The following is a 25,307-nucleotide window of genomic DNA, read 5'->3' on the forward strand; positions in this document are numbered from 1 at the left end:
TTGTAAGATGTTCTGCCCATCAACTCCCTCTCCACCAACACTAGGATTAACTAATAGCTGCCAATGAAGCTACCAACGTGCACATCTGAAACCCAAACAGTCAGAGTGGGAAGGTGCAAACTCCACATAAACAGCCACAGGGCTGGATTGTACCCAGGCCACTCTGTCTGCCTGCATAATGGCTGGTGCCAGTGTCCTGCACAGTTCTGTCAATGTCAAAACAGTGTATCCTGCTCCCAATTGTCAAAAATCCTTAAAAGTAGGACTATGCTCACTTAAGTTTCCTCCCTTAGAGAGTATGTAACTTAGGATAAACCGCCAGCTTTGATGAATCTGATATCTCAGTCTTGCCTCAGCATTTACTAGGCTGTCTGTCTTCTTCCCAGAAAGTGACTGTTTTTTTTCCCACCATGGTTTGACTGCTTTTCCTGCCCAGTAGCAGTACTTTCTGAGGAGGCGCATACCGGTCTCTCACGTTGCCTCGGACACCAGCATCCGTCCAGGCGAACAGGGTCTTCTTCCCGTACAGCGAGTGTCACTTCTACTCAACAACGATACCCTCGGTGGACTGCTCAATCACCGTACCCGGTGATGCCACACCCCCCCCCCCCCCCCGACCCCCCCCCCCTCCCACCCCTCCCCCCCCCCCCCCACGCCCCCCCCACCCCCCCCCCCCCCCCCACCGGACACACCTCCCACCGGAAAAACAATAGGTCTGTATATTATGCTAATGTGAATATTTATTCAAATCATATGCTATGTCGCTCTTCCAGGGAGATGCTAATTGCATTTCGTTGCCTCTGTACTGTACACTGACAATGACAATTAAAGTTGAATCTGAATCTGAATCTGAATACAAAACCAGTTTTGGTTCATGTATTGTATATATTTATTATTTGAATAAAGTCTATTTTGAAAAAAAAAAGTTTCAGAACACATTACACCAACTGATTCCAGGCAGCTCAGCTAACTTCCATTAAGGTGAAGTTTGAACACTGATCACAGAAGTGAGATTCACTTGTTTTCCTCTCTAGTTTATTCCATTGTTTACAATGTACTATGCTGTTGTGCTGTTGTAACTAACAATTTCATTGTGCTATCTGGGACATATGAAAAGAAAACACTCTTGACCCTCTACACTTTGAAATAATATTTTTTCTTTGCTCATTTGATATCATTTTTAATGTAATCCTTTACACTTCAAAAGTATATTATCAAACAGCATAGGTGAGCAAAATGAAACTGCAGATATCAGAATATTATACTGCAGCACTAACAATGGTAAGAAGGTGCAATTACAGTGTGATATACGTACACATGCGGAGAGAAACAAAAAGTCGACATTACCAGAGATGCCAACCAAAATTTAGTTCCAGTAAACAGGAAATTGAGTTATATGCTGTATACAATGAGTTAGCGTGCTGACACCTAGCCCTTGTGTTTAAGTCCAGCCCTGACTGGTTGGTTGGATGTTTGTAGTCATTGTAACAAAGTGAACAAACAAACTTTGATAGGACAGGAAACCTGTTCTGGGGAATAGTCTTTAACTTTAAATGTCTCTTGTATTTTCCTCTCTCCACAGTTGCTGCCTGACCCATTGAGTGTTTCCTGCATTGTTTTCAGTTTTTTATTTCAAAACGTCCTAATTCTTTGAATTTAACTAATAGACAATTTCAACCAGTGATACTAAATGCAAACTGAATAAAATAACTTGGGTCAATCCACTGCTTTATGCCATAAAGCAGAGCGATGAAAGGAAGTTTAGGTGTCATTAGTAGTGCTTATCAAGGAACGTGGACATAACCGCAATGGTACTCTTTACTTGTCCCAAAACTTACGTTTATATAGCACCTTCCACATCCCTCGACCCCAAACACTTCACAACAGATGAAGGTAGACACAAAATGCTGGAGTAACTCCGCGGGTCATGCAGCATCTCTGGAGAGGAGGAATGGGTGACGTTTCAGGCCAAGACCCTTCTTCAGACTTTGTGAATGCAGTTATTGTTGTCATGTCGGAGACACAGCAAACCAATGTTTGCACAAGTTCCCACAAACAACCAGATAATTATGGAATAACTCAGCGGATCAGGCAGCATCTCTGGAGAAAAGGATTCGGGTCGAGACCCTTCTTTGGACTGTTTATTTTGTGCAATTGGTGGAGAGATTGTTATTTTTATTTTTTTCCATTACGACGTAGAAGAAGGCAATTCGGCCCGCCGATTCGAAGTCTCAGAACAATTTCCATTCCTTGGCATCTTTCATTATACATTCTATCATAAGTCCCGTATCAATGCCCCCCCCCCCCCCCCCCCATCCCCTCCCTCTCCCCCGGTGGATGATTTACTGGGTCAATTAACTCAGAACCCGAAAAAAAAAGACACAAGATGCATTGGAGTAAGTCACGTGGAGGCAGCCATCTCTGGAGGAAATGGCGATAGGTGACGTTTTCAGGGACCTTTGCAACCCGCACCATCGTTGGCGATGTGGGAGGAAAGCCGAGCACGCCGGAGCACCCGGACGGGAAACGCCCACTGAAATCCGGCTTGGGTCACTGGCTTGAGTAACTCCAAGCGAAATGCCATCTCTGGGGAGAAGGAATTGTGACCGTTCGGGTCGAGAATCAGCTGGCCGGTCTCTGGAGCTGCTTGATTTCACCTCCATACAAATGAGGAAGCTGCAGTGAGGTAGCATCAGTCCCACTGCAGAAAGGGCTCCTCTCATAGCTCACTGGAGAAAAGGAATTTCCCGGTGTACGTTTAGCCCTGGGTGGGAAGAACTCTTCAGGTTCCCTTGTAACGGTGCCGCTCTCTGGAATACCAGTGCTAAGTAACCCAGATCTCCAATTTCTTTAACCTCCATCATATATTTCGGAACCTCCGCCCAAGACATGGCGTGTCCAGAGCAGTGACGTCCGAAGGGCTGGAAGAGTAATTGTATCCTGTCCCACTTGCTAGCTCAAGGGGTCCTCTCCTCAAGCAGCTAAACTCTTTTTTTAAAAATCCGGAAATCAGGTAAGGAGACCCACACATTTCTAGCGCGTCATTGTCTTTGATGCTTGCATGTTAGTCTGTTCACCGGTAATTTGCCCTCAAAACCCAGTGAGTTGAGTGGCGATAAGACGAAGTCCTCCAGGCGTGGAGTTAACTAACAACGTGCCCGCCCCTCTTGAATGCCTTGATTACCAGACCTCAGTCCCACCCAGTAACTGATCTCCAACCTGCCTATTGAACTCTTTTATGTCGGATTAGTTGTTTTGCGAAACCTTTTTGTCCATTGATGGAGCGAGTGATTTTGCAGTTTCTAAACTTAGTTTTTCGTTCTCACGGGATGAATACAGATTTGTGTCGTAAGTTTTATTTCAACTTCCTCCGCCCCTAACTCACCAAAATAATGATAAGTTTCGGTGTGTTAAAACTTTTTAGTGTAAAATCCAGTTTAAAATCAGGTTAAAGCGTTTGGCAGGCATTTTTTTTGTTTTGTCTTTTTTTTTTGGTTTTTAGTGTTTTGTTTGGATTTGTTTTGGTTTGTTTTATTTGTTTTTTTTATTTTTGTTTCAGTTGTTTTCACGTTTTTTTCATGTTTATTTGTTTTTTTTTTTGTATTTATCGTATTTTTTTTTGAGGTTTTTCAAAATTTAATTTTTGCAAATAAGACGTACAGTCTTATCGCCTGGGTTATTTTTTTTTAGTAAAGTTTTTAAACGATATACGGCTGGCAAAACGCGTGTATTGGTTTTTTTGCAAATAGATTTTTGGTAAAAATTACCACACTCCCGCCTCCTTGGCTGGAAGGCGGGCAAATAGATACCTCCCCATCCCAATCCTCCCCCCACCCCACCAACCCACCTCCTTCACCCCCACCCCATCCCCTCACCCCCACCCCATCCCCTCCCTCTCACTAAGTGAGATACTGCAAGTGCCCCCAGCGGGCGGGCTCTGAGCTGCCTCTCGCTCGGGTTTGGAGGAAACGTTGCTCCTGTCAGTCCAATTGTTTAACAATAACAAGTTTAACAATAACGAGGGAAACCCGGAGGGGGAGGGACGGGGGTTGGTAGATCGGAAGCCACGCGGTAGCGGAGAAGCAATTTAGAGGCATCGCATTGTAAATGATTGCAGCAGGTCGGCGGAACGGCGGCTGGGGAAGGGTCTGCCGCAGGATCCTAGCGTGGGGCGGCTGCAAGAGTCGGGCTGAATGTAAACACGCCGGCTGTTTATCGGACAGACACAGGCGCGCTGCTTGCATCTTTAAGGAGGAGCTTTGGGCATTGACACCAGCCCGGTGCCTGGCCTCAGTCACCCCGCCGGTAGCTCCCGGGGAAAGAAGATGTGTGTGGACAAGGACACGTCCGACTGCCCGCTCTCCGCCTCCGTCTCGTCAGAGGAGATCCAGACCCTGAGCGGCGCCATCCCGCCCGGGGAAGCGCCGTCCAGCCGGGCGGAGAAATTCCGGGCTCTCTACCGACTGCGCCCTCACATCGCGGCCGGGATACTCAGCTTCGGATACGTGGTGAATTACATGGACCGCTACACCGTGGCAGGTAACAGCGGCTCGACCCGCACCGGCACCGGCACCTTGCGGGGGGGATACACATGCACCTGTTCTGCTGCTGCCCGTCACCTGGCTGCGCTGGGAGGGGAGGGGAGGTTGGGAGGGGGGTGTAGGCTGCTTCTCCCGGGCTGAGCTCAGTCTGTCCCGGGTCTCTCATGGAGAGAGAGAGAGAGCCAGGCGTCTCCCCCCCCCCCCCACCACCACCACCGTGTGTCCGGCTTCAGTCTGAACTGATTCACAAGGAACTGCAGATGCTGGGGCCATGGGCAAAACGCACAGTGCCGGAGGATCAGCCGGTCAGGCAGCATCTGTGAAGGGAAATGGAAAGGCGACGTTTCTGCGTCCCTTCTCCCAAAACGTTGCCCTGTCCATTCCCTCCACAGATGCTGCCTGCCTGGCCCGCTGAGTCCCCCCGGCAGTTTGTGTTCGGTCCAGACGGCGCAGACAAGTTAGAAGACCTTGCATTCCCATCGCTTCACCCCCTAGGTTCCTGACCCCGACTCTCACCAGCGCAGCAATGTGGAGGAAAGAACTGCAGATGCTGGTTTAAAACCGAAGATAGACACACAAAGAAAGCGGGAGTAACTCAGCGGGTCAGACAGCATCTCTGGAGAGAAGGAATAGATGATGATGTTTCGAGTCGAGACCCCATTCCAACTCTCCAGAGATGCTGCAATTCCAGGGGAGAGCAGGATGCGGGGTCACCTGTTCCAGGTGAGCTCCCCCAGGTGAGAGCGTACCTGAACCTCGCTTGTCCCGGGCCAGCCCGTGGGCAATGTCCGGGGTCCCAACCCCAGTCCACAGACAGGACACCGTTAACTTGTTCGAGCGAACAAGCGGCCGCTCAGCTGGGAAGGGTGACAATGGCCCGGCCAGTGGATGCGAAGCGAAGTACCTCGCCGATGTAGTCCCCATCTACAGTTAGTTCGCAGCCTTTCCCTACTCGCCGCGCCTCTGCGGAGTCAGTGGGGTAATCGATAAGCCGAGGAAGCTGCCCGACCTACTTGTTTTTATATTTCATCCTCCTCCCCAGAGCTGGAGGAACTAAAATGGCGAGTGGCTGCAGACTGGCCTCTTGAGAATAATCTTATAAATGGGATTCCTTTTAAAATGACACAAATGCCACTAATGTTGGATAGGTCCGGGGAGGCCTTTGATAAGTAGTTCAGACACCCTCTGCGGAAACCCATCATCAGCTGTAGGCTGGCGGCAGGTGCGAGTTTAATAGATTGTTGTATAGTGCTATAAATTATTAAACTCCCACATCTCTCCACCCCCCCCCCCCCCCCCCCCCCCCCCCCCCCGTCCCCGTTAGGGCATTTGGAGTCCAGGACTGACAGTGTAGAACGTCCATCCATTAGTGGCCACCCTAGCAGAAGATCTTAATAGATTAATGTTGAGAGCGGAACGAGCGGTCGACTCATCGATACGTTCTGACAATAAGAGTTAAGTCCATGGTTCTTTATTTACTCGTATAAAACAGACCAGAACCTTCACGGTTTGATCTCGGCCGGCAGAGGATAACACACTGCTGCTTGGCCAAAGGTGCTGGTAAAACCCTTATTCTGACGAAGGCACCATGATCTTGTCCAGAAGTTCCCTGCGTTTCTTCGAACGGCATCCGAGTGTTAGTTGTCGGTTAGACTCGCCACAGAAAGTTCGGCTCGACATAATTATCAATGTAAAACACGATTTATGTTTGTGCAACACCACTGAACATCTTCAGCCCAGAAGGGAACAAATTAAGAGCGTGCTGCTTTATTCAGACTGATGGCATTTTTTCCCCTTGGTGTTTTAATGTATATTGAAAGGTAATTTCTTGTCCCTTCTGCAAGCCTTGTCTTCCTTTTGGCGCATTTTGCACCCTAATCTGTTTCTCTCTCTATTGTTTCTTTATTTTAACATGTCTGATGAAGGAGAGGTGTGTGTGTGTTATGGCACTGCATTTAATTGAGATGCAAGGTGGCCTGTCTCCCCCACTGACAGTTCATACAATAAGGCAAAATCATTTTGAATGTAGGGGCCATCTGTTGTGATAGAAACAAAAAATGCTGGAAAAACTCAGCAGATCGAATGATACTCATGGAATGAGAAACGGGGGTAATGTTTTGGGTTTCAGTTTTTAACTCTGTACGTGTTCCCTGACCTGCTGTGGGCTTCTAACATTGTCTGCGTTTATTTCGGATTTTCAGCTCATGCAGCTTTGGGTTTATAACATGAGTTGATCTAAACCTTGCCCTTACTGCGCTTGCTGTATTGGGACCGTTTTTAGAAGTAGCAGTGTCATTGTGTGAAATGTTTGGTAGCATAGATTAGCCCCAATGTGCATAAGGGTGTTTGCAACTGGATAGATTCACGGAGGAAATTCTACACAGCGTGGAAACCAGCACTTCTGCCCAACTCATCCTGACTAAGATTTTCTTTTTTTCCCCTTTCTAAACACATTTAATTTTAGGACTTAAATGTGTAAATTAAAAAAAAGTCCATCCCATCCAAGCCCTTAAGATATGACAGTCCCAGTTGATAATTGGAAAGTTAAAGTGCCTCATGGCAACCAAGTTGATTTGAATGGTTACACAGTTGACCCTCAACTCTATCTCTCAATCACCTCTCTGGATCAAGCAGGATGTTGTTGCCTCATAAACATTGCCCTATTTATTCTAATATAAGGCAACACTTCCTAAACCCAGGAAAGTTGATGCCAGTGTCTTTGGTCACTGCCACCAAAATGCTTCCCTGGCCACCATTCCCAGCTCAACCTGTTGGCTGCATCAGAGCATCAGACCCTTCAGATTGGTGTTACAATTGGCAAACGCAAAAGTGCTGGAGTAACTCAGCGAGTCAGGCAGCATCTGCAGAGGGAATGGATAGGCGACATTTCAGGTTTGGACCCTCAGCGGGTGCTGCCAAATGCTCTAAGTTACTCCAACACTTTCTGTACATTAGATTTAATCGTCAGCAGTTCCTTGTGTCTCCGTGTTATAGTTGGGACAGACCTGTTGTTTCATCAACATATCCATTCCTGTAAAAGCAAATCCTTTTTCACCTCAGTAATACTGCAGCCATGAGAAATCTGACGGGAAACTCTCAGTCGATGAGGCAACTGGCTTCAAGCGCTAATGAAGGTCTCTTAGTAAATGTAAACACTCTGCTATCCAGAACACTACTACCATATCAAACTCACTCTATCGGTTTACCTGCTTCATCTCTGCTTAGAGATCCTTTCTGGTGCCTGTTTCAATAATGCCTCAAACTTAAAATCTCTATCTTTGCTTTTGACAGTGCATGCGGTCTTTCCCATCCTTCACACAGCATCCCGCTCCCTCCAAATTATCTGCCAATCTCTCAGTACTGCAACTTTTCCAAAGTTCTGTGCTCCTCCAATTCCAGTCACTCAACAAGTGGCATGAGTTTGAGAATCTCTGACAAAGCTTTCTGTAATTTTCTGCCTTTGGCCATCAGTGTAGATACCTCTCTGTGGGCGGCCAAGCCAAATTCCCAGTCATTTGTTTGGGGACATTCTAGCTGTGCGCTCCCTGTGATCTTGCCTTATGTGAGAAGCACTCCACAAATCAACAATTTAAAGGGGGATGTACCTGTACCACCTGCCCAAGTGACCTGACATAAGAATATAGAAGGGTCTCGACCCAAACATCACTCATTCCTTCTCTCCAGAGATGCTGCCTATCCCACTGAGTTACTCCAGCATTTTGTGTCTTCAGTGTAAACCAGTATCTGCAGTCCCTTCCTACACAAAGAATGTAGAAGTGCTAGAAAGCTTTATCTGCAGAATAAATGTATAATAAAAATGTCCATTCAATGATTATGTTGGCTTCAGGTCAACACCATCACCATTGAAGGGGAATTGGTCAGTAGGAGTGTTGTTCATATACTTGATGCATGGCAATGAGCAGTTACATGTACACTTTATACGTAGATAATTGCATATTTTACAGGGAGCGAGTGGAATAATTATATATTTCATAGTTGGGTTAATTGTATATTTCATGGTTAGGGAGTGGGTGAGGCATATATTTTGGAGTTGGGGTAATTGTATATTTCATGGGTCTGGGAAGAAATAGTTTAATAGTTCATAGCTTTGAAGTCAATTTTATATCACAGATAGGAACCTGGTGAACTGTATGTTTCAGATGAAGAAACTGTATTGCCCATAGTTAATTACCCTTTCAGCCTTTGTTGCCCTTCTGATGAAGATGCTCCCACTAAGATGTTGGATAGAGAATTTAGGATTTAGACCTAGCAACAGTGAAGGAACCGTGGATTATTTCAATAGACAATAGGTGCAGGAGTAGGCCATTCGGCCCTTTGAGCCAGCACCGCCATTCAATGTGATCATGGCTGATCATCCACAATCAGTACCCTGTTCCTGCCTTCTCCTCATATCCCCTGACTCTGCCATCTTTAAAGGCCCTTTCTAGCTCTCTCTTGAAAGTATCCAGAGAACCAGCCTCCACCTCCCTCCGAGGCAGAGAATTCCACCGACTCACAACTCTCTGTGAGAAAAGGTGTTTCCTTGAGTACAAGAAATAATAATAATCTATTGTGGTTCATGGCTTATGAGGTTATAGTGTTTAATAGCCTGATGGATGTCAGCAGATGGGTCGATGGGGGCGCTGCAAGGCAGCCCTGCCAGCAGCGTGTTAGGTTTATTTTTTTAGTGTCCTAATGTGTGATTTTGGTGTCTCTTTGTGTGTCTTGTGTGGGGGGTGGTGTGGAGGGGGGGGTGGTGGTAAGGGGGAAACCATTTTGGTCGCCTCCTCCACGGAGAGGCGACTTTTTCCAAGGCGGAATGGTGCCTGGCTTGAGAGGGAACTATAGTGATGATGTTCACATGCATGTACTTGTTGTCCTTGACCTACTGGATGGCTGGCTCACTGGTTTGGGAGTGTACTGTTGGGCGTGGTACTGTGGTGCGCATTTAGGATGGCACACACTGTGGCCACTGTGTAGTGGTGGTGGCAGGAATGAATGTTTCAGATGGTTGACAGAGAAATATGAATTGAAAACGTTGGAACTGTGAGAGATAAAAGGCTTGCTGGAAATCTGCAATAAAATTAAATATTAGAAATATCCAACGGATCAAGCAGCATCTGCGGAGAGAGAAAAACAGATTTAATGCTTCTGGTTGATGAGGTACCTTTAGATTTCTTTTTTAATTTCAACTGGCCAGTTATAGCGTCCTAGAGTCATACAGTGTGGAAACAGGCCCTTCGACCCAATCCGCATAAATCCTCTCTCTGGACCCTTTCCAACTTGACATCATCTTTCCAATAGCATGATGGCCAGAACTGAATACAATGTTCTAAAGGTGGCCTCACCAATTCTTATATAACTGCAACATGACCTCCCAACTTCTGTACTCAATACTCTGACTGAAGAAGGCCAAAGTGCCAAAAGCGTTTTTTGGCCACCCTATCTACCTGTGACGCAACCTTCAAAGAACTGTGTACTTACACTCCTAGATCCCTCTGCTCTACAGCACTCTCCAGAGCCGTACCATTCACTGTGTACAATTCTGACATAAGGCTGGTGTAAACCAACATCTGCAGTTCCTTGCGTCCGGACTGGATGAAAAGCTGAAATAGTTGAATTCAGAGCGAATTCACCACGAGCTGTCACAGGCCTGACAGGAAAATGAGCTGCTGTTCCCAAGCTGGGATTCACTGGAGCAGAGTGAGATACGTGGACAGAGAGCTCGGGAGAGTAGGGAAATGGTTAAAGTGACAGGTGACTGCAAGAAAGGTCAACCAGAAACTTCTAATTACCTGTCACTTTAATAAACCGGTGAAGAGTGTAAGTGCAGATGCCAGAAGTGCACCCAACGTTAATTTAAGGAAGCCAGTTTGATTTGAGATCATATCGTAGTACATGTGATTATGGGTGAAAAAACAGGTCTTTTCAACGTGAAAATTATAAAGACCAAAAAAAAACACAGCTTGAGGAATTCACTGGGCCAAGCAGTATCCATATGGGGGGGGGGGGGGGGGGGGGGGGGGGGGGAATGAACAGATGACATGCTCTCCACCTTTCTCCCCTCTACTACATCAGTCTGAAGAAAGCCCCAGCCAAAACGTCATCTGTCCATCTCTTCCAAAGATGATGCCTGACCCACTGAGACCCTCCAGTTATTTATTTTTGGTAAAGATTCCAGCATCTACAGCCTTGTGTGTCTCCAATTATAATGAGCAAGCTGAGCCCAGCACTCATCTTCTCAGGCCTGAAAGCAGACTAGCTGGACATGGCAGTAATTCATTGTAATGTAAGGAATGCTATACTGCAATGTAGGTACCTGCGTGTGCATGTATCCATTTCCATTTCCATGTATGTATGCCCATGTGGCTGTGTGTGTGTGGACCCTGTGTGTGTGTGTGTTTCTGCATGAATGTGTGTACGTGTGCACCTAATGTGTGTGCATGAGTGTGTGATTGTGCATATCTGTGTGTTCAGTGTTTCAGTGCAAAAAACAAAACTAGATTAAAAAACTGAAGATCTCTACATTTTGTTATTCTATGAATGGTTATTCTGTGGCAGCAATAGATTCAATGTCATTAGCAAACTGAGGTTTTAGACGCATTTTGTTTAGTTCAAAACCACTTGCTGTGATTTTAATTCATTTGCTGCAAGTGTGTTGATGAAGTACACAGCCCAGTGGGACCAGACTATGCAAACCAGACAAGGGCCAAATTTGATCTTTAGTTTCTGCTGAATTAATCGATGTCATCTAGAGGATCAATTGGGCTGCCAATCCTGGGAGGACAAAGCCAAAATCTTCCTACCACATCCCGGGAAATGCCCACAGTATGATCACTGAGGTAGGACTGACTTGGGAGTGACTGCAGCTCTACACTTAAGGCATAGTAATTTAGATTAGGTTGTGAGGAAGCCCAATGCCAGAGGTGAACGGATAACCAGAGAAATTATAAGAAAATACTAGCCAAGTACTGACGATTGTGCAAAATGCTTCCACTAATCTGTGTGTCAGTGTACATGTTGGTAATATCCGACATTGTGATGAATGAAACTCTTTGCAGAACCGTTCAAACAAAAGGGTCACCATGTCATATTCACACAAAAGGTGGTTGATGTATGGAACGAGCTGCAGGAGGAGGGAGATGAGACGGGTACTATCACAACATTTAAGACATATTTAAGACAGATACATGGATAGAACAGGTTTGGAGGGATATGGGCCAAATCCAGGCAGGTGGGACTAGTTTAGATGGGACATGTTGGCTGGTGGGGACAAGTTGGGCGGAAGGTCCTGTTTCTACGCTGTAAGACTTTACGACTCTATGTCCAGACTCAGTGAACAGACTTTGCCCACACCCTTATAATAGGTGCTGGGCTCTGGGTACAGACCTTTATGGTGACAGCAGTGAATGAGTTTTCAATCGGACTGTGAGAGAAACGAGTAGTCACAGACACAGTTCCTACAACCATTATTGTGTTCAGTGGGTTGGTTACGGTTCATGGATATTTGAGGACATAGGTTAATACTGAGAAAAAATATATATTGTTGTTCAAGGTTAAACATTACTAGTGATGCTGGAAATGCTGGAGAAGGCAAAGTGCTTTTGGACATCTCAAATGCTGTAGATTCAATCGGGTATAATCACTGTTTCAATGTCACAAATGTCACAACTAATTCCCTCAAAACCACTGTGGCATCGAACTGCTGTGTGGCAAAATGTAAACACAAAGAACTGTTGATCCTGGTTTACAAGAAAAGAAACGGTGCTGATATGCCTGACCCACTGAGTTACCCCAGCACTTTGTGTATTTTAAGAGAGGGCAAAATGTTGGCAGAATCTTCCTTCACTTTGAAGCAGCAAAATTGAATATTTTCATGTTTACCTGAGAGAATGCTGTATCTCAAAGGGAAACACCTTTGACACTGGATTTACGCCTCAGTTTTTATCCCTCAAAGCAGCTTGAACACCACCGTGGCTCAAATGAGACAGTGTATCATGACTGGCATATTAATGATTCTACTGTGGTGACAGAACTGTTGAAAGAGACCGTTTTTATGTGTGTAAAAAAAAAAACTTCAGACGTCGTCAACCTTGAGAGTAAACCAACTTCCCCACTTTGTTGCTGCCTCGGCAAGGCTAGCAGCATAATAAAGGACCCTGGCCACCCTCTTCTCTCCTCTCCCATCGGGCAAAAGGAATGGAAGAGTGAAAAGGCACACCTCCAGATTCAGGGACAGTTTCTTCCCGGCTGTTATCAGGCAGCTGAAACATCCCAAGCACAACTAGAGAGCAGTTGTGAACTACTATCTACCTCATTGGTGACCCTCAGGCTATCTTTGATCAGACTTTGATGGCTTTACCTTGCACTAAACGTTTTCCTTATTATGTACAGTATCTATACACTGTAAATGGCTCGATTGTAATCATGTATTGTCTTACAGCTGACTGGTTAGCACGCAAAAACTGAAGTGACCTCTCGTACCTAGAGTTAGAAGGAAAGCCAGAGTTACATTTACGTCAGCACCTTTGGTAACTTGGAGCATCCCAAAATATATTATAGCCAATTACAGTTTTTATTAAAAAACTCATCACTCCTACAACTATTTTGCGAATATGCAGCACACAATAAAATCCTAAAACCCACCAACAAGATACATGATCCGTCCGCTGTCTGATTGGCCATTCTGCTGCCTGGGAGATACAGAACATCACAGTAAAGCTCCTTAGCTACAGCTCCATCTGAAATACATATGCAAGAGAGTTTATCTTACAGTGACAAATTCATCCAACTCTGCAATCTCTCTGCCAAGCTGGCAACACATTGTGACTTTTAAGCCATTTTTACAATTAGAGACGTGCTTATGGGAGCTTCAATGAGCTGACCTAAATTATGGGCTGATAGCTGTCAAAGAATAGGTTTAGGTTTATTCTTGTCATTTGTACTGAGTTACACTGAAAAGATTATCTTGCATGCCCTCTAAACTGATCAAATATCCCATACGTGGATACAATCGGTTCATTAAGTTATAGGTGATAGGAGCAGAATTAGGCCATTCGGCCCATCAAGTCTACTCCGCATTTCAATCATCGCTGATCTATCTCTCCCTCCTAACCCCATTCTCCTGTGCCTTCTCCCAATAACTCCTGACACATGTACTAATCTAGAATCCAGCTATCTCTGCCTTAAAAATATCCATTGACTTGACCTCCACAGACTTCTGTGGCAAGGAATTCTACAGATTCACCACCATCTGACTAAAGAAATTCTTCCTCATCTTCTTCCTAAAGGAACGTCCTTTAATTCTCAGGCTGTGGCCTCTAGTCCTAGACTCTCCCACCAGTGGAAACATCCTCTCCACATCCACTCTATTCAGTTAGGGGAAGATACGGAATACAGTTCTCAGCATTATAGTATTGTAGCACAGCAGTTCCATTGACAAAGAATAGACATCAAAGAAGAGGAATGGCTGGGCAAAATAAAAGCACTAATAAGTGCAATCTTGGTCAATTAATATTCCATAGAATTGTACCAAGAGTGAGGAGATCTCAAGAGCATTATCAACCATAGATTCAAACTATGCTTCTCAAAGACATGTTGTGCCTACCACGCCATGTCTGAATTTATTAATCTACCCCATCTCTATATGTTATTTTTGTATTTCATTCTCGCACTCTAAGTCAAGTTTGATCTCAAATCCCTGAAGCAAAAAAGCAGCAAATTCCCATTTGCCAGCTAAACACTTCCACTTTGTGGATGGCACAGTGGTGCAGCTAATACCTCAAAGATCCAGAGACCCAGGATAAATCCTGATCTTGGGTGTTATCTGTGTGGAGTTTGCACGTTCTCCCTGGGACCACGTGGCTTTCCTCCAGTTTTCTCCCACTTCCCTAAGAAGTGCGTGTTTGTAGGTTAATTGACCTCTGTAAAACAAATTGTCCCTGGTGTGTAAGGAGTGGATAAGTGGGATACGAATGAATGACTCGATCCTGTCTATGGGTGCTGTCTGTACGGAGTTTATACATCTTCACTGTGATCGTGTGGGTTTTCTCTGGGTGCTCTGGTTTCCTCCCACATCCCAAAGACCTGTAGGTTAATTGTCTTCTGTAAGTTGCCCCTAGAGTGTACGATGCGAAACTGGGATAACATAGAACTAGTGTCTGAAGAAGGGTTTCGACCCGAAACATCACATTCCTTTTCTCCAGAGATGATGCCTGACCCGCAGAGTTACTCCAGCAGGTCAGGCATCATCTTCTATTGTTTCTATCTTCGGTGTAAACCAACATCTGCAGTTCCTTCCTACACACTAGTGTACGGGTGATCGCTGGTCGGCGTGGACTTGGTGGGCCAAAGGGCCTGTTTCCATGCTGTATCTCTAAGCTAAACTAAACTATTTGACATGGCATTTCCTGCTTTCATTTCTCTTCACTTCACGATGTTGAGGGCAGACACAACCTGTTTCTGGACCCTGAGATTGCTAGACTTGACAACTCTTTCCCAGGATTGCTCTCACTTCCTCTTGCTGTGAAGAGTGAGGGCATCATCTGCCCGTCACCACCAACCACGCTCCTTCAGATTCAGCAGCTTGGATTGGGAATGGGAGCATCGGGTAATTATAGAACCAGAGCTCATTTTAATTACGCAGCCAGGGAAATCTTTATTGAAGGATAAATTATGTCTTCTCTGCCTGGAGCTGTTCACTTTGAAAGCTTGTCCTGCAGTATTTGTGTTGTCATGTTTCTTAACCCTTTAACTGCTAAATGCTCTCTGGGCTTTCATCGGTATCTTTCTTCCAAGCAACGGAAACTACACAAAAATGTGTTAATGTAGAGAGGAAGAGACCACAAGAATACCAGTTTGTGGTCATTGTGTTTCACCTAGTTCCGTTCAAAGTCTCTGGTTGATATTGGAAAGTCAGCCTTGGAGGTGAGTGACCAGAATGTTAAATGCTTTCAATAGGGTTAGTGTAAATAGGTGCTAAATAACCAACAGGGACTCAGTGGACAGAAGGGCCCATTTCCCTGCTACATCTCCCTATGACTCTGTGACTAGTGAGTGTGTAATCAGCTTACTGTGTTCTGTGGGAACCACAGCATGTCCTTGGCTGATGGGGTCTATTGTGGTGCTAAGGACATACACAACCATAAACACATCTTGTATATTTAGAAAGCACAGCTAGTAATTTTTGTGGGCTAAAAATGATCATATACTCATTGGTAGAAGAGACTAGTTATCGAAGCAATCCCTACCAGACCTGTTGGGACACAAGAAACTGCAGATGCTGGTATCTTGAACATGACCTGCTCCTAATATTTCTGGGTTTTTTTAGTTCTAGAGATACAGTGCGGAAACAGGCCCTTTGGCCCACTGATTCCGTACCGACCAGCGACCCCTGCACATTAACACTATCCTACGCACACTAGGGATAATTTACACATACGCCAAGCCGATTAACCAACATACCTGTACATCTTTGGAGTGTGGGAGGAAACCAAAGATCTTGGAGAAAACCCACGCAGGTCACGGGCAGAACCTACAAACTCCGTACAGACAGCACCCGTAGTCGGGATCGAACCTGGGTCTCCAGCGCTGCAAGCGCTGTAAGGCAGCAGCTCCACTGCTTCACCACCGTGGCCGCCCTAAGCGTATCTCAGCCTAAGTTAAACAATGTCTTTGTCAACGTTTTCATCGCCATGGAAAGACAATAGACAATAGACAACAGGTGCAGGAGTAGGCCATTCGGCCCTTCGAGCCAGCACCGCCATTCAATGTGATCATGGCTGATCATTGGATTTGGATAACCATTCAGATCCTTAATATTGTTAGGCGATTAATTGGTATTCAACCTATCTTTTCCCATCGATGGAAACAGTAGCTTATGCCATACTGTACCATTATTCCGGTGGTATCTTTGCTGCTATTGGTGTGGGAAGCATGTGTGATGGTAGTGCCTTAGAAACGCTGGATGTTGTAAAGTGCATTGGCAGTTTGTTCTATCTCTGTGTTATTTGATTGCCTTTAAAATATTCTTGAATGGAGGCTAGCCAGAGAACTCGACTCCAAGCAAACAGTGGTAATTTTTTTTCTCTCTCTTGTATCCGCACTCTGACAAGCATTAAAAATAGCTGTGATGTGAAAAAAGGCAAAGGGTGCAAAGATCTTTACTTTTACAGCATGTTACTGTCAGATTTTTTTCGTGTATTTTTCTGGGGATGAATTTTTAGATTCTATCAAGGTGAAGAATTAAACACTTCTATTTCGGTCAGGCAGCGGTGCGGAGATTTGTCAGCGTACTGACAGCAGGGCCAGGCATAGAATCGCGGGCCTTGCTACTGCCTTACTCTGAACTCTGCACACCTTTCCACAGCACCTTGACCCAAACCACCCTCTGCGAGTTCTCTGCATGGTCTCATGTACACGCATCATCGCCTTCCTGTCCTTGTCTGGAGACAGCCTGTCATTTCTTTCTGCTCTTGTTGCCGTCTCTGGGGAAATTATTTGTGGGATGGGTCAGTGTTCTCATTCACTACCGAACCCACAGGGAAGGCAACCAAGGTCCACCCAGTCAGGGAGCATTTTCATGTTCATTGACTGGCCACTCAATTAAGGCCACTCGGCCCATCAAGTCTACTCCGCCATTCATTCATGGCTGATCTGCCTTTCCCTCTCAACCCGATTCTCCTGCCTATGCTCCATAACCCCAGTGTTTTATTCACACGGGGAGGCTGCATCACCATTATGGACCCCGTCAGAAGCCTCACAGTGATTCACGAGGGTGGCTCAACATCTCCAGAGAGGCCCAGGCCCTTCCTGCGGAGGGGCAAAGCGAACAGCCCGGCCCCTCCAGTTCAGGTTTGCCATGACCCCCCTCAGCTGCTCAGGGGAGGGGGTGGGGATGGGCCAGGGAGGTCCATCACCACCTCTCTGCGATGGCACACCGGCAGATGCTGGGAAACTGAAATAAAGCAGAACTGGGGCTATGGGGAGAAGGCAGGAGAATGGGGTTGAGAGGGATCGATCAGCCATGATTGAATTACAGAGCTAACCTGATGGGCCAAATGACCCAATTCTGCTCCTAGAAGTTATGAACTTATGAACATGTTGGAAATAATGAATAAGCCAGGCAGCATTTGTGGAGAGAGAGAAAACAGACCGAACATCTCAGCGTGATGGCCTTTCATCACAATTGGCCAGTGGCTGTTGGATTGGAAGAATTCCAGAACTAAGTTGGTTCAGAGAGAAAAGGGTGTAGTTAGACAAGTCGATCACACCCCCTTGTTGATTAAGGGATGGTTGGTCCTTACATCTGAATAAGTTGAAGCTCAACAGAGGGATCAAATTCCTGTTGATGGCACTTTAGACAGTCGGGCATCACCTCGGTGGGATACCCTGGCCAACTGGATTAGAAGGATTTCAGCTCTGAATACTGCTCCAGCAAATCGATCATGCAGCCAAGGGTTCATATTCCAGTACAGTGGTGAGCTCGTGTGCTATTCCAAGAAGTGCTGGGGATTTCTCCTTGTTGGCCCGGAAATGTTTTTCCCGTAGCAACATCACTGAAGCAGGTTATCAGGTCATTTATATCATTGCTGTTTTTGGGACCTGATTGTGAACAGATTGACCGCTATGCTCCTTGTATTACAACAGTGACAAAACTCAAAGTACATAATTGGCCATGAAGTGCCCCAGGACATCCTGCAGATACCAGTGGGATATTTACTTGGCTCGTATGTTTAGGTTGGTTGATTGATTTTGGCCAAGAGTCTGGGACGGTTCACCTGCTCCTTTGGTAAATAGTCCCTTGGGATTTGTTCAATCATTGTCTGTGTTTAAAGAATGGTCAAAAATTGGGTTTGAAAATAAATAAGCTATGCAGGACTATGCACAAAGTGACTGACTGGATTTTAACTGATCCCAAACAGTATGCAAACTCTTGTGAATCAACTTCTACCAACAGCTTTACCAGCCATTGAAAAGATGTGTCAGTATGCTCAGACCCTCGGGAGCTATTGTATCTGTCAATATTTTAAAGGGGCTGTCCCACTTGGGCGACCTAATTGGCGAGTTTAGAAGAGTTTGAAAAAATGACATATTGAAGACCTCCTTCGACTATGTTGGAAAGTGACTAACTCCGGGAAAATTGGACACCAAATAGTGGAAAGTGAAGACTACCTCCTTCGACCTCCCTTCAACTATGATGACGACTACCTTTGCCTACCTTTGACTTCCCTTGATTACCTACGACTAACATGCCGACCTACTACAACTAAACATACGAGTAAAAAAAAGTGTTGATTTTTTCCATGGCGACCTTTTTTTTTTACTCGCGGGCATTTTTTAGCATATTGAAAAAAGCGCCGCGACCTAGCTGAGGCCTCGAGTACGCGGAGACCACTCTCGAGCATGAAGGAGAGTTACGAAGACCTCCTACGACCTCCTGTCGACCATGCTGCGAGTATGAGTCGAGGGCAAACTCGTCAGAACTCGCGGATTAGGTTGCCCAAATGGGACAGGCCCTTTAGTCACTGTTTTGTCCAACATACAAAGTGACATAGATTCAGATTCAGATTCAACTTCAATTGTCATTGTCAGTGTACAGTACAGAGACAACAAGACATAGATGATGCTAATACTGCACGGCTTTGCTGCTTTCCTTCTCTGGAACCTTAACCTTTCCAGATGCCACCTCTGGGGCTTCCCTCTTCCTGTTCTGGGTAAAAAAATCCCAGTACTTTCCTGTACATCCCGGCGAAAGCTCACCAACACCGATCTGCAGGAAATGGCTGCAGTCCCTGTCCAACTTTCCCCATTCATTTCATGTCAATGCATCGGTTTTACAGTAAAATGCCTTGCCAGACATCTTAAATGGAAGTCCATGAAAATAACGACATGTCATGGGGTGTCACCAGGGGGACTGTCACTAGGGGGTCGCCTGTACAGTCATGAGAGGTCACCAGGGGTCGCCTGTATGGTTGTGAGAGGTCCTCTTTAGTCTTTTCTTCACCATACGGTTTTACCGACCATATGAGTTTTTCTAAACACCCTCACGGTCTTTATAATTTCCTCGCATTTCAGCAGTGGCTATTGGGAGATGTGCGTGGTCAATTTCTGAACGATGTTGGAAAAAAAATCTGGAAGTATCTGCAATGGTGAAAGGAACAATTTAATCAATTGGGTGAATACAGTACCGCATACAACACAATCGCTCTATAGGAGTCACAACCTTCGTGAGGTGTTGAATAAGGCTTTTCATAGAAAATATTTGGCAATTGTGTGATGATTTTCATGATTTTAGGACTTCAAAATTGCAGTAACAAAACTATCTTTTGACAATTATCTTGGGGACGATATGAGCGATAATTTTCATCAGTCAGGCCAGATTTTTGTTAATGTCAGGTCCAAACTTGGCAAATAAAAATACAAATTGCTGGAAATACTCAGCAGGTCAGGCAGCATCTGTGGAGGGACATGTGCCGTCTGACCCGAGTTTCTCCAGCTGTTTGGTTCTTCTTTTTTGCTTGAGCATCTGCAGTCTTCTGACTCTCAAATCCCTGCATCATTACTTACTGTGACACAGATGCAGGCCATACAGCCCACCAGGCTTGTGCTAGCTCCCAGCAGGCCTTTCCCTTCTGTCCCATTCCCCGTCCCCTTATTTCTCTGGAGCGCTGTAACGTACTCATTCTCGCATGCCAATTAACCACTCTTTCGGCCCTTTGCCATGCCATGTCTTTTCCCAGGGGGAATTTGCAGTGGCCATTTAACCTATCCTTACACCTATGGGATGTTGGAGGAAGCAGGAGCTCTCAGGGGAATTCCACATGCTCATAGGAAGAATATGCAAACTCCACACAGACGGCATTGGCGGTCAGGGTTGAACCTGCATCACTGGAGCAGTGAGGCAGCACTCTGGCAGCTGCCCCACCCTGTCAGTAATCCCGGATCAGCAATGAACCTCCCTCCCTTTGAACACTTAAGTGATGAAACTCTTCCTCTATCTTTGGTGATACTTGATGGTGTAAATTCTCCAGATTCCTACTCTGCACTGATTCTCTTGGCAACATTTTTAAGAAAAGTGTCCTTTGGGTTGAAGAACTCAGAGGCTACGGAATGATGGAAACAAGTGCTTAGCGGAGAATGCCTCTGATTAGATTTATGGGTTGGAAACAACCCAACCCCCCCCCCCCCCCCCCCCCCCCCCCCCCCCCCCCCCCCCCCCCCCCCCCCCCCCCATTTTAGCAGAAGGGGAAATGTTGGCATAGTGTAGCCTCAATTTAAGTGACAGCACCATTGTAACAGAAGGTGTAAGGTAGCTGTAGCAACAACATCAGATAACTCGGTGAACAGGCTGGAGATTCCCTTATAACTAACAAACAAAAAGGAGTTGATCCAAATTTAGCAACTCAGCATAAAATACTGTCATTATTTTCAGCACCTCCCAAGATATTTCTGTTCAACAGATTTTTATTTTTGTTGGCACTCCTTTTGAAGGCAGCATTTCCTATCACAGATCTTTAGAATGCCATATCTCAGCAGTAGCAGTGCTGTGTCTGTCAGGAGTTGTGAGCTCGGATGGCACGGTGGCGCAGCGGTAGAGTTGCTGCCTTACAGCGCCGGATACCCCGGGTTTGCACGTTCTCACTGTGACCGCGCAGGTTTTTATCCGGGTGCTCCGGTTTCCTCCCATATTCCCAAAGACCGACAGGTTTGTAGACTAATTGCCTTGGTAAAATTGGAAAATGTCCCTGTGTTCGGGGCTCGCTGGTCAGCGCAGACTCGGTGGGCCAAAGGGCCTGTTTCCACGCTGTATCTCCAAACTAAACTAAACTAAAGCTCGTCCACTATCATTCATTTCAGGAAGGTTTTTTTGCTCATTTTTAATGTGTGATCTTGCTGTGTGTGTGTGCATAAATGACCCTGGCTCCACCCACTCTGTGCAGTGCATACAAGGGTAATTGATGCCGCAATGCTTTAAGATCTGAAGTGATGAAAAGTGATATCGATGGGGATGTTTGTTTTGCTGGAATCAAAGATGAAAATATAATGCAGGTGCTGGAAAACTGAAACAAAAACCGAAAATGCTCAGCAGATCAAGCTGCAGCTGTGAGAACCTGCTTAACCTGCTGAGTATTTCTAAATCTTCTCCATTCATATGCTTGCTCTACACTTATTTACTTAGCAACTGTGAGCAGTGCATTAACCAGTCCAGTTTCTCCTTAGATGGAAGTTATTTATGAACGGCTTGGAATGTGGGTGTTTCCTGTTGTTGTCCTTCCTGAATTGTGTGAATCACTTGGACAGTCCAGGTGGAAAGTTGCTCCCGACCTTGTGGTTGGGTGAGGGGTTCTGGGATTTCGACCCAGCCATCAGGAAGGAAACGGAATGATCTCAGGATGATGTGCAACTTGGAGGGGACCTCCAGGTGGGGGGGTCTCCATGGGCCTGCTGCCCTCCTCCATGGTTGTAAAGCTCTTGCATATCAGAAGTGAAGATGGAGTAATTAAGGCAAGCAACCGCCCAGTTGTTTAAGGGGCAGATGGAGTGCCAAACAAGGAAGCTGCTCAGTCCTGCATTATGTCAAGTTTCAAACATGTTGGACACTGTGAAAGGCCTGGATAGAGTGGACGTGGAGAGGATGTTTCCACTAGTGAGTGTGGCTAGGATCTCTGGCCCTCGCCTCAGAATAAAAGGACGTTCCTTTAGGTAGATAAGGAAGAATTTATTTAGTCAAAGGGTGGTGATTCTGCGGAAGCCATTGCCACAGACAGCTGTGGAGGCTACGTTAATGGGTATCTTTAAGGCAGAGATAGATAGATTCTTGATTAGTACGAGTGTCAGAGGTTATGGGGAGAAGGCAGGAGAATGGGGTTCGGAAAGATAGATCAGCCATGATTGAATGGCGGAGTAGACTTGATTCTGCTCCTATCATTTATGAACTTACAATGCACTCATCCAGGCAAGTGGAGAGTATTCCATTACATTCTTGACTTGCCTCTAGATGGTCTAAATAGTCAAATTCCTCACAACGGGATACCCACCCTGAGACATGCTCTTGTAACCATACTACACATGTGGCTGGACCATTTGAATCAATGGTGACCGACAGAATGCTGTCGGTGGTTCATTCGGTGACGTGAATGTCAAGTGCATTCCTAGCAATTCTGCCAATGCCTTAATTTGTCATTTGTCAGGCTGCACCTAAATGTTGTCTAGACTTTGTTGTATGCAGATACGAGCTGCATCATTTTGCCATTAAAAGGAATTCAACATTTTGCAATCGCAAGGAGGCTACATCGTTAGGTACGGTTCGCACTAGCCGACAATGGCCTCAAACCATTTACTGGGCCAGGAACATTCCTCTGTAGAGACCTGATGCACTCTGTGGAGGCCTAAAGGTAAACGGGTACATCTACTCATCTGACTGGTCTCTTCATAATCAGTCCTGTCGATCATTATGGTTTTGACATTTGATTGACAAAAGCGAATGGCTACAGTATGGGCTTCATTCAATTGAATGTTAATCACTGCTCTTACAAATCCTCCTCCCTCCTAATTGTGTTGTCATTCGGATTTCCTGGAGACAAACTCGCTCTCACACAAGTTCCACGTCACCTAACAGGTTAATCAGGATCTTTCTCTTTGAGTTAACCACGAGATATGTTGGTATGAAATTTTATTTTGATGTCAGCCTGGGAATGGGAGCTCCTGGACCTCAACATGTCAAAGTGGGGATGGATTAGCCATGCCTTGGTTAAAACACTGACGTTTCTGTGACAAAGAGGTTCCCATCTTGTTCTCACCTGGGGGTAGTAAGAATTTGTTCCATTGACAGTGAGGCAACAGTGATTTCCGTCCAAGTCAGAATCACCTGGAGAGGTGGAATGTTTCTTGCACTTCGGGGCAACAAAGGCGCACAGACAGCTCTGCGAAATGCTTCAGCAAATTGCTGGAATAAATACTGTTGATGGTGTACGCTCCAGTCTGACAGTGAGGAGGGTGGAGAAAGAAACAGTGACATTTTAAAAAAAAAAAAAGGAAAATAAGTAAATTCTAATTCTTGATCATTTTAATGTCCTTGAGCTATCTTCACAAACGGTGCAAAGGATAGATGAAACTAATCACTATACAACCCACATTACAAGTGGCACATAAGGATCCCGACCTGAAACTTCAACTACCCTTTTTTTCTCTCCAGAGATGCTGCCTGACCCGCTGAGAAACTCCAGCACTTTGGGACATAAACTAATGCCAGTTCCTTCCTTCAGAGCCAGCAGCAGGTCGGGTTCAATGACCAAATGCAGATTGAGCCCCTATTTATAGGCAGTCCAGTTAATCAAAGAATGCACTGTCCCTGATCTCTTAATTAACCAGATTACCTCGACTCAAATGAGGTTCTTAGCTGTGACTGCCTTCTTCCATTAACTGAATTCATTATCATTAGAGAGCCCCAAATGCATTAACCAGCAATATTTTTGCCATTTATTAACATTGCATCTAATTCAGTGTCTTAATTATTTCCAGGTGTACTGGCGGATGTCCAACGACACTTTGGAGTTAGTGACAGCAAATCCGGATTGTTGCCTACAGGTTAGTGACCCGTTGCTAACTGGTTAATTTGACAACACCAGGTTCCATCTGGCATGGTTCTCCAATAGCCTGGCAGTGAGTAGTGGAGTCCTGTGGCCAAAATGTGATATAAGATGCTCTACGTTTAATGTTTAGGGTGGCATGGTTGCGCAGCGGTAGAGTTTCCGGCTACGGGTTCTGTCTGTACAGAGTTTGTACGTTCTCCCCATGACCTGCGTGGGTTTACTCCGGGTGCTCTGGTCTCCTCCCACACTCCAAAGCCAAACAGGTTTGTAGGCTAATTGGCTTGGTAAATTTGTAAATTGGCCCTAGTATGTGTAGGATGATGGTGTTAGTGTGTGGGGATCACTGCTTGGTGCAGATTCGGTAGGCCGAATGACTTGTTTCCATGCTGTAGCTCTAAATTAAACTAAACTAACCAGTAATTATGGACAAGTCTTGGATAAGAGTCAAAGCTGTTTTGGAAATTCATACGAGATTGTAAACGAGGCCAATGGAGGAGAACCGTTGATGAGTCTATGAGTTGTAGACTGTACAAGCGTGAGTACGTACCATCATAAAGATTGTGTTATGTTTTTGAACATTCGAGTTCTCTCAGCTTCAGTGACATTTTGCAAAACTCTGATCCTGGGAAAACTTAAACTCTCACTAATGCCAAGCTTCATTTATATTGTAATGTCACCCCCCCTTCCCCCTCCCCCTTCCCCCTTCCCCCTCCCCCCTTCCCCCTTCCCCCCTTCCCCCTTCCCCCCCTTCCCCCCCTTCCCCCCCTTCCCCCCCTTCCCCCCCCTTCCCCCCCCTTCCCCCCCCCCCCCCCCCCCCCCCCCCCCCCCCTCCCCCCCCCTCCTTCCCCCCCCCTCCTTCCCTCCTTCCCCCCCTTCCTTTCCCCCCCTCCCCCTTCCCCAACAGATCACTTTCACAACGGTCATTATTTGAAAAGAAAAACTAACGTTTGTTCTAATGTTGTAAATATGAGAGAATCACTGCAAACATAAATCAATACTTTTTTAAAATATTGAATGAAATTGAAATTATTTCCTTGGACACAATAGAGCCAAAAGTAGGTTTACAGTGAAAGGATGCGGAGGAACACTCTCCTTTTTGAGAAAGAAGAGAATTAGTCGTGTGTGCTAAACATTTGCTGCAGTGTGCAGCTAAATCACTTCAATGCAAATAGCC

At 45.7% G+C, this 25,307-nt stretch overlaps 1 protein-coding gene across 1 annotated transcript in view; it reads left to right on the forward strand.

Moving 5' to 3' along the window:
- The first annotated feature begins 3,956 nt into the window (after window positions 1–3,956).
- The window catches only part of spns2 (SPNS lysolipid transporter 2, sphingosine-1-phosphate), a 77,752-nt gene continuing 56,401 nt past the window's right edge, over window positions 3,957–25,307 (forward strand). Inside the window, exons 1-2 of the mRNA XM_055657848.1 lie at window positions 3,957–4,539; window positions 24,063–24,128. Coding sequence (XP_055513823.1) covers window positions 4,326–4,539; window positions 24,063–24,128 — 280 coding nt within the window. The 5' untranslated portion in view covers window positions 3,957–4,325. The remainder of the gene's footprint in view (window positions 4,540–24,062; window positions 24,129–25,307) is intronic.

Source organism: Leucoraja erinacea, chromosome 28 (genome assembly GCF_028641065.1).
Source record: "Leucoraja erinacea ecotype New England chromosome 28, Leri_hhj_1, whole genome shotgun sequence".
NCBI lineage: Eukaryota > Metazoa > Chordata > Chondrichthyes > Rajiformes > Rajidae > Leucoraja > Leucoraja erinaceus.